The sequence below is a fragment of the Dendroctonus ponderosae genome, unplaced genomic scaffold, assembly GCF_020466585.1.
Source record: "Dendroctonus ponderosae isolate FM_Combo_2020 unplaced genomic scaffold, Dpon_F_20191213v2 Dpon_F_20191213_6, whole genome shotgun sequence".
In the NCBI taxonomy this organism is placed as follows: domain Eukaryota; kingdom Metazoa; phylum Arthropoda; class Insecta; order Coleoptera; family Curculionidae; genus Dendroctonus; species Dendroctonus ponderosae.
Genome location: NW_026018814.1, coordinates 3,536,132 through 3,544,467, shown reverse-complemented (window position 1 = coordinate 3,544,467; position 8,336 = coordinate 3,536,132). Strand labels below are relative to the sequence as shown.

The 8,336-nt window shown below is 48.7% G+C and overlaps 3 protein-coding genes across 9 annotated transcripts in view; 1 reads left to right on the top strand and 2 right to left on the bottom strand.

Annotated features, from left to right (window-relative positions):
• The window catches only part of LOC109534156 (dimethyladenosine transferase 1, mitochondrial), a 179,795-nt gene that overhangs the window by 156,286 nt on the left and 15,173 nt on the right, over window positions 1-8,336 (bottom strand). The gene's annotated exons all lie outside the window — the stretch shown is intronic.
• Window positions 1-8,336, bottom strand: part of LOC109534106 (elongation factor Tu) — a 37,604-nt gene that overhangs the window by 23,712 nt on the left and 5,556 nt on the right. The gene's annotated exons all lie outside the window — the stretch shown is intronic.
• The window catches only part of LOC109534105 (talin-1), a 26,541-nt gene that overhangs the window by 14,826 nt on the left and 3,379 nt on the right, over window positions 1-8,336 (top strand). For 5 of the 7 annotated variants that reach the window (XM_048667535.1, XM_048667534.1, XM_048667536.1 and 2 more), the window contains exons 18-39: window positions 405-568; window positions 657-996; window positions 1,051-1,187; window positions 1,245-1,471; window positions 1,526-1,844; window positions 1,898-2,088; window positions 2,143-2,312; window positions 2,370-2,625; window positions 2,793-2,948; window positions 2,999-3,498; window positions 3,555-3,703; window positions 3,764-3,926; window positions 3,979-4,227; window positions 4,287-4,477; window positions 5,695-5,811; window positions 5,867-5,999; window positions 6,055-6,315; window positions 6,369-6,493; window positions 6,733-6,875; window positions 6,931-7,046; window positions 7,923-8,124; window positions 8,176-8,318. In XM_048667535.1, coding sequence (XP_048523492.1) covers window positions 405-568; window positions 657-996; window positions 1,051-1,187; window positions 1,245-1,471; window positions 1,526-1,844; window positions 1,898-2,088; window positions 2,143-2,312; window positions 2,370-2,625; window positions 2,793-2,948; window positions 2,999-3,498; window positions 3,555-3,703; window positions 3,764-3,926; window positions 3,979-4,227; window positions 4,287-4,477; window positions 5,695-5,811; window positions 5,867-5,999; window positions 6,055-6,315; window positions 6,369-6,493; window positions 6,733-6,875; window positions 6,931-7,046; window positions 7,923-8,124; window positions 8,176-8,318 — 4,452 coding nt within the window. Of the gene's footprint in view, window positions 1-404; window positions 569-656; window positions 997-1,050; window positions 1,188-1,244; window positions 1,472-1,525; window positions 1,845-1,897; window positions 2,089-2,142; window positions 2,313-2,369; window positions 2,626-2,792; window positions 2,949-2,998; window positions 3,499-3,554; window positions 3,704-3,763; window positions 3,927-3,978; window positions 4,228-4,286; window positions 4,478-4,602; window positions 4,707-5,090; window positions 5,422-5,694; window positions 5,812-5,866; window positions 6,000-6,054; window positions 6,316-6,368; window positions 6,494-6,732; window positions 6,876-6,930; window positions 7,047-7,922; window positions 8,125-8,175; window positions 8,319-8,336 lie in introns of those variants that run through there. The other 2 variants (XM_048667539.1, XM_048667540.1) reach the window with 2 other exon arrangements.

Sequence of the window (8,336 nt, the reverse complement as noted above, 5' to 3'; positions counted from 1 at the left end):
GAGCTTTTACATCAAATCTGTGGCTGTTTTTTGAAACATCTTCAAACCATATGTTTACCGACCGATCAAAATGAGTTTTTTTGTGGCGTCATCTACCTTGCGATGCACAAAAGTGAAAGTTCTTTCCTAACCGCTTCTTTTTTACCGGTATTTCGCACCTTCCGTACTACTAGTCAAAAATGGAACATACCCTATCAAGCAGTTCCCTCTGTCGGTCGAATTAAAAAGGTACTTATCCAACGGATTGTTATAAGCTCGATATAACTTTGTCTGTCACCGTTCGGAAACCCATAAAATCTTATCAGTCTTATAACTTTATCCACTATATAGTTATGGAACCAATAAGGGCAAATGTTGAGAAAACGGGCATTAGAGAACAAATTTCACTCTGACCCGGTTTGTAGGCTCCGGGCTTGATGGCCCCTCCCAGCTGATCGAGGACCTGCAGGAGGAGCTGCGCGAGTTCGAGCGCGCTGTCGAGGCCCACCGACTGCGCCCATTGCCGGGCGATTCTGCGGAAAAGGGCGCCCAACTGCTCATAGCCAGCACCAAAGTGGTCGGCCAAGGCGTATGTATCGTTTTTCATTAGGTCCTAGTAAAACATCGCAGTTCCAAGCACGTTTTAACTGATATTGACAACATGTTTGATATTTCAGGTGGCTCAATTGCTGAGCGCGACCGCCCAAGGCAACGAGATGTACAACCAACAGGCAGCCAGAGACACTGCGCACAGTTTACGCAACTTCACGGGTGCGGTGCGCTGCATCGCTGCAACGAGCGATAATCCGGATTTGCAGCGGAAAATAATCCACGCCGGTCAAGACGTGCTGGGCAACTCTGCCCGGCTTTTGGACGAATCTTTGCGCAGTTTGCACGTGGTGGACACGACGCCCACCTTGCACAAAACGGCCAAGAAAGTGAATGCTGCTTTGCAACGCAGCATCGGGTGTCTGCCCGGGCAAAAGGATGTCGACGCCGCCATCACTAACATCATCGGTAACTTAGCGCGCCTCCAAACGTTCGCAGTTGTTTCACTGCCTTTGGTTGTAGAATGGAGTTCCACTCTGGAAACCGGCCAGTTTCCTCCGACCAACAAGTCTTACAGAGAGTTACAGCAGGAACTCAACACGGCGGCCGCCAATCTGGACCAGGCCAGCGCCGGCGTTGTGCACTCTGTCCACAACCCGGTAAGAATTTCCAGATTTCTTTGAGTTGAGCCCGTAACAAACAGAAATAATTTTCAGGTTCAACTGGCTTCGTCCTCCAAGGACTTCTCGTCGGCCTTCCATGACCTCTTGCAGGTCTCCATGGAGATGGCGGGAGAGACCAACGAGCCGCAAGTTCGCGGCGAGATGATCCATTCGCTGAAAAGCGTCTCCACCTCATCCAGCGCCTTGCTGACCACGGCCAAGTCGCTTTCCGCTGACCCTAACTTGCCTAACGGCAAAAATCAGCTGGCAGCAGCTGCGCGGTACGTACGCTTTGGGTCAGTTGGGATCATTTGCTCACTCCGCTGCCTTTCCAGAGCGGTCACCGACAGCATCAACCACCTGGTGAACGTTTGCACATCAGCAGCGCCGGGGCAAACGGAGTGCGACAACGCCATCCGGAAAATCCAGGCGATGCGCTACCTTCTGGAAAAGCCCAGCGAGCCGATCAACGACTGCTCATACTTCGAGTCGTTGGACTGCGTGATTGAGAAGAGCAAGGTGCTAGGCGACGCCCTTACCGGCATGACCAACACCGCCCGGCTGTCTGAGCACGAAAAGTTCGCTGATCACATTCGAAGTTTCAGCAGTGCCATCTGCTCCCTGGTGGAGACGTCGGCGCAGACCGCCTATTTGGTAAGCAGCTTCCCCGTGCAAAAGGTATGTGATCAAACCGGGGATTTTTTCAGGTAGGGGTGTCCGACAGTTCTTCCATCGCCGGGAGACCCGGCTTAGTGGACCAAGCGCAGTTTGCTAGAGCTTCGCAAGCCATCCGCAAGGGCTGCGAGGCCCTGACGAGCAGCGCCAGCCCCCAGAAGCAGGTTCTTGAAGCCGCCACTGTTATTGCCAAGCATACGAGCGCGCTTTGCAACTCTTGCAGGTAGCTCAGTGCTTGCATTAATCATCGACAGTTGGTACATTAGTTGGATTCCAGAGGCGCCAGCTTCAAGACGACCAACCCAGTGGCTAAACGGCAATTCGTGCAGAGCGCCAAAGCGGTGGCCAACTCCACTTCGGCGCTGGTCAAGGAAATCAAGGCCCTCGACAACGAGTACAGCGAGGAGAACCGACGACGTTGCGCAGAAGCCACTAGGCCTTTATTAGGCAAGTTGCAAAAATGCCCGTCTGTTCGCCAAGTCACATTTTACTGAACTTTTCCAGACGCTGTTGAGGACCTGTGCGTCTACGCCAGCTCGAGCGAGTTTGTAACGATCCCAGCCAAAATATCCCCACAGGCCAGGGAGGCGCAAAAGCCGATTGTCGGCGCCGGCAACCGCTTGATCGACAGTTCCTGCTCAGTGATTTCGGCCGCCAAAAATCTGATCGTGATGCCAAAGGATCCGTCCACGTGGCAGCAGTTCGCCAAGTGTTCCAGGGATGTTTCCGACTCCATGAAGCAGCTGGTCGTGAACATCAGGTGGGATTACTGGGTTCTGTTTTTGGCATTTCATTCAATTCCAAATCAAAATCAATTCCTGGGCTTCAGTCATTTATTGTCTCTAATTATCAATTAAAATACGTTGATTTGGAATTGAAACAGTCAGGAAAGTATGTACAATTTCATTCAATGTCTTTGCGATGTAGGACGGAAGCACCCGGGGGGAACGAATGCGAACAAGCCGCCCTGATCCTGAGCAATCACTTGAAAACTCTGGACGCGGCCTACATGGACGCAGTGTCCCAGTCGTTGCAGCCGCGAAAAACCGCTACTTTGCCCATATTCAGCCAACAAGTCGAAAGGTAATTGGCTGTCTGGCAAAGCAGGCTGATTCTAATTCGTTGTTGTTTAGATCGGCGGCCGGCCTAACAGACACCATCGAGCCTTTACGCCACGCCGCCAAGTTTGAAGCGGAAAACATCGGGCACACCGTCAACCAAATGATCCAGTACTTCGAGCCGTTGGTGCAGAGCAGTATTGGCGCCGCCTCCAACATGACCAACTCCAAGCAGCAGGAGCAACTGCTCAATCAGGCCAAGTCAGTGACGGAAAGCGCGCTACAGTTCGTCTACTGCACGAAGGATTGCGGCGGCAACCCGCAGGCGAAAAACCTGCACCAGGACATTGACGAGACGGCCGATCTGACCAGAATCGCCGTCCAGGAGTTGCTCCAATCGTTGGAGATCATTTCGACCCAAAGCGGCATTGTGTCCGGAGTAATGGAGAATCTGACCAGGGCGATGACGAGGCTTGCCGATCATAGAGCGTCGCTGATCATTTCCGACAGCGACAACTACGTGGACTATCAGACTAGGATGGTGGAGTGCGCCAAAGACATCGCTAAGATATCAGGTAGGCGCAGTCGGTTGGCTAAGTCCTTTCACGTGTTGGCACTTTGGCGTTTCCAGGGGAAATGGCCACAAAGGCGGCTACAGACAGTCAACAGCTGGCCACATTGAGTGCCCAGTTGGCGCACAAGTACACTCAGCTAGCCAATGATAGTGTGGGAGCAGCAGCGGCGGCCACCAACGGCGAAGTCGGCATCAGACTTAAAGAGGTAGAAGTTACCCTCACTAACCTAGCGCTTGTAACTCTAATTCCATCGCGGCGTTTTTAGATTGTCCAGCAACTGGGGGCGGCTTGTGTGGATCTTGTCCAATCCAGTGGCCAGTGCTTGATCAGCAAGGACGACGTCAGTCTTCGTGAATTGGGCGATTGCTCTCGAACTGTCATTGAAAAGGTTGCTACTGTGCTGGCGACCCTGCAGAGCGGCTCGCGAGGTGAGTGTCCACCCAAAACCGTCCGAATTCTCGAAAATAATCGGCTCTATAGGCACGCAGGCCTGCATCAATGCCGCGTCGACCGTATCGGGCATCATTGGCGACTTGGAGACCACTATCATGTTTGCCACTGCCGGCAACCTAAACCCGGACAACGAGAACGAATCATTCGCGGACCATCGCGAGAATATCCTGAAAACTGCCAAGGCTCTGGTGGAGGATACAAAGACGTTGGTAGCAGGCGCCGCCAGTTCTCAGGAACAACTCGCTGTTGCCGCCCAGAACTCTGTGGCGACAATCGGTAGGTCAAACTAACGCTGCTCTGAGAGTAGTAGTCTATAAAGTTGGTTTTTATTCCAGTTCAACTGGCTGAAGTGGTAAAGTTCGGAGCGGCCAGTCTGGGCTCGGACAATCCAGACTCGCAGGTGATGCTGATCAATGCGGTGAGGGACGTGGCCAGCGCACTTGGGGACCTGATTCATGCCACTAAAGCGGCCAGCGGCAAGCCAATCAACGACCCCGCCATGGCTCACTTGAAAGACAGCGCCAAGGTAAAATCCATTCTTTCAAAATTTTTGTGCTAACTTAGCTCGGTTGTATAGTAGTTTTAATAAAGCTTTTTCACGTTTGATTTGCCTTTACTTAAGAGTGTTGCTAATAGTCTGATTTTTTCCAGTAATATTGCCTGTTTGCTTCGTTAACTCTTATTTTCAAATTGCACTTTGCACGCTCTGACTTGAAGCTGGCAAGTTTTGACCAAAACCAACATCAAACTTGGTGGCAAGTAATTAAGTTTTTGGTGACATCGTTGATTTTTTAGAACCTTTGAGTGTGATCAGCTACGTTCCATTTCCTTAACATCGGCATGAAGAGGAGACATTAATCTAGATTCGGACCAACAACCGCCTGCAGTGTGGTCGCTCTAACACATCCACTTGCGTACTGACTAACCTGAGCACTAACGCAACACATTGTGGTGGACTTTAAATAATAATCAATCACCTTTACTATTTACCAAAAAAGAAATAAAACGCACCAGTAACGAACCAATTGGCCCCACAATCCGAAATCAATCAAAACATGTCGATTGATTATTTGAAGTCCATGTCGACGCTGACTCGCCAGGGTGCCGGACTAACGTACATGTTTTGATTGGTTGACCAGGTACTCGACTCAGACACCGATTGGTGGATTTCGGATCAGGAGGACGAGCTGCTCCGCTTGCTGAGCGACAGCAAGGAGAACGTCAACTCTGAGAGTTGCACCGAGCCGGAAAATTTGCAATCCGATATCGGCCAGTGTCTCGTTTTTGCTTCGTAACATCAGGAAAATCCCCGGAAAACTATTCGTATAATTTAGCGTTTTAAAATCCTTCAAAGTTTTCAGTTAAATACTTAAAAGGTTTTTTTTATTTTTTTACCGCTTCAATAATCGTTACTTATCGGAAAGTTTACCTTTTACTAATGTTATCCAATAAACAGCGTAGTTTGCCCGATTTTGCAACTTAAATTATTTCTCAGCCCATTGTCTTGACGGTAAGTGCCTTCCGATGTGCACCAGCAACTTCAGTTCGCCCCCTACAACTGAACTTGCTACTGCTCGGGTTGTGTTTTTTGTGGTTTCCGACTATACTTGTCCGTTTATTTGTCTGTTCTGTTTCCTAACCCGATTCTCTTTCAGCTTTGTAGACTGTTTTAGGTGTGTGTCTCTAAAAGCATGCCACATCATGTAGTTGTTGTTCTGATGTGAATCTGTGTGTTTCTTGCAGATAATGGTGACCAACGTGACGTCGCTGCTCAAAACAGTGAAGGCGGTTGAAGACGAACACACTCGAGGCACGAGGGCTCTGGAGTCGACCGTGGAAGCCATCGGCCAGGAAATGAGGGTAAAGTTGCCCCAATTGTTGCTGTCTAAGGAGTTTGCTGATGTTTCAGTTTCAGACGCTTTACTCCAGTGAGGGCTGTAAGCCGAACGTCACAGTTGAGGACCTGATCCGATGCACGAAAAGTATCACAAACGCCACTGCCAAGTCCGTGTCGGCAGGCATCAGCAACAAGCAGGACGATATTATTGGTAAAGTTTGAATCGAGTCTCTAATCGGTGGATTCCTCAACTTTCCACTGTTCAGCTGCTGCGAACATGTCCCGGAAAGCCATCTCCGACATGTTGATCACATGCAAGAGTGCGGCCTATAACTTGGCCGAAACCAACGAGCTTCGAGAGGACACACTGCGAGCCGGACATGACTGCGCGAAAGACTTCAGGCAACTTCTCATAGCGATCCTCGACGGCAACGGCGCAGCCGACATGAAGCAGACTTTGCCCATCATTTCGCGGAAAATCGCGCATTCCGTTACAGAGCTGGTCAACTTGGCCAAACGTCTCAAAGGTAACACTTTCGGCAGTTGCCCAGTTGCTGGTTGCAATCATTTGCCTTTATAGGCTCTGATTGGGTGGATCCTAACGATCCAACAGTGATAGCGGAAAAAGAGCTGCTCGGCGCTGCCGCCTCTATAGATGCAGCCGCTGAAAAGCTGGCCAATCTTCGCCCCAGGCAGAATATTAAGGTGAGAACCTGCATGGTGGATGGTTTTTCTTTCAGCAGCGCTGGCGCCCTTTTGCAATCGCTATAAGATATGTTTGATATTCTTGGTTGTCGATTCGAAAGCACCCAGGAGTCAAACATATTATTATAGAGATGATGCTCCGAACGACCACAGCCTTTTATTTATCTTCCGAGCAAGGGTTCTGATTGAAGTCCACAATCGTGATCAGCAACTCTACATAGGTCTTTCTATGTTCACAGGTCCAAGACCCCAACATGGAGTTCATGAACTTCGACGAAATGATCCTGGAAGCGGCCAAATCTATCACCACCGCAACTTCAGCCCTGATTAAGGCAGCCAGTGCCGCGCAGCGGGAGCTGATTGATAGTGGCAAAATGACCCGGTAAGCACGAATGCTGCTGTTTGCCACTGCATGAGGTACAAGCGTTGTGTTTAAGGTACCCTATTTCTTCGTCCGACGATGGTCAATGGTCGGAGGGGCTTATTTCAGCTGCCAGAATGGTGGCCGCAGCCACTCACAGTTTGGTAGAGAGCGCCAATGCTTTAGTCCAAGGTATGTTGATTTTGAGAATTTATTTCTTTTATTTGATGAAAGGATTAAAACTAAATAACCACTGGAGTGTGTCAATATACTAAGGTCGGTAAGTTTAAATTTTCGATTGAGTGCACCCAGCAAGTGCACGCAAGTCGGTATATGGCAACGTTGCAGATACGACATACTGAATACAATGAAAATTAGGGAATAATGTTGAATGGCACTTACCAATTGTTTATACAGTTTTCCTGTCGGGAAGAACGCTCCAATGATCTATGAATCCGCAAAAAGTGAATTTCAAATGGGCACCGACACAAGACTCCCGACATAGTGTCCAAACGTCACATGAAACATTTAAATTCACTTAATGCATCCGAAAACACCGTTGTAGCTGCGATTTTAGTATCGGAATGATGAGGAATTTCCGCACTTTTCAATTATACACAATTTTCACTGATTTCGAATGATTTTTCGCAAAATTTTCCATTTTATAGCAGACCAGAGCAACGACCTTCTTTCAATGCGAAATGACTTATATAAATTGCAGAGTTGCCGGTTGCATTAAATAGGGTAGTTGCGCGACGTCATAGTAGCATTGGACGGAACAATGCCAATATGAACAAATTACAAAACTGTTTGTTTTTCACATGTCTTCGCAAAGTTCGCTTTAAGAAACCATGCTATAAAGTAAAACGTTTTTTTCAGTGACCTAAGCGGACAGATAATATCTGCAATCAGGATACATTTACTGATCAAATATTATCTGTTCGCTTAAATAAAAAAAAAACCTTTTAATTGATTTACCCGCACTAACATTGTCAAATTATAAAGTGTTTTGTTAGCCCAAAACTAGTGGTTTTCTTTGAGTTAGAATTTATCAAATTCATTTCGCAGGTTTGGCTAGCGAAGACAAACTGATTGCGGCCGCGAAACAAGTGGCAAGTTCCACTGCCCACCTCTTAGTGGCTTGCAAAGTGAAGGCTGAGGGTGACACTGAGGCCACCAGAAGACTACACGCGGCTGGAAATGCCGTCATCAAATCCACTGACAATCTAGTGACCGCCGCACAACAAGCCAAGCAAGTTGAAGAGGAAAAGTAAGCTAAAAATCCGCGCAGAGTTCTTGATGGTAACCCGATTACTTGCAGGTACCTGGTGATCAGCCGGCGAATGGTGGGCGGAATCGCGCAGGAAATCGACGCACAAACCGAAGTCTGCAGAAAACAGCGGGAGCTAGAAGAGGCGCAAATCAAGCTAGCGGCCATCCGCAAGGCGAAATACAAACTGAAAGGTAATTGGTTAATCCGAT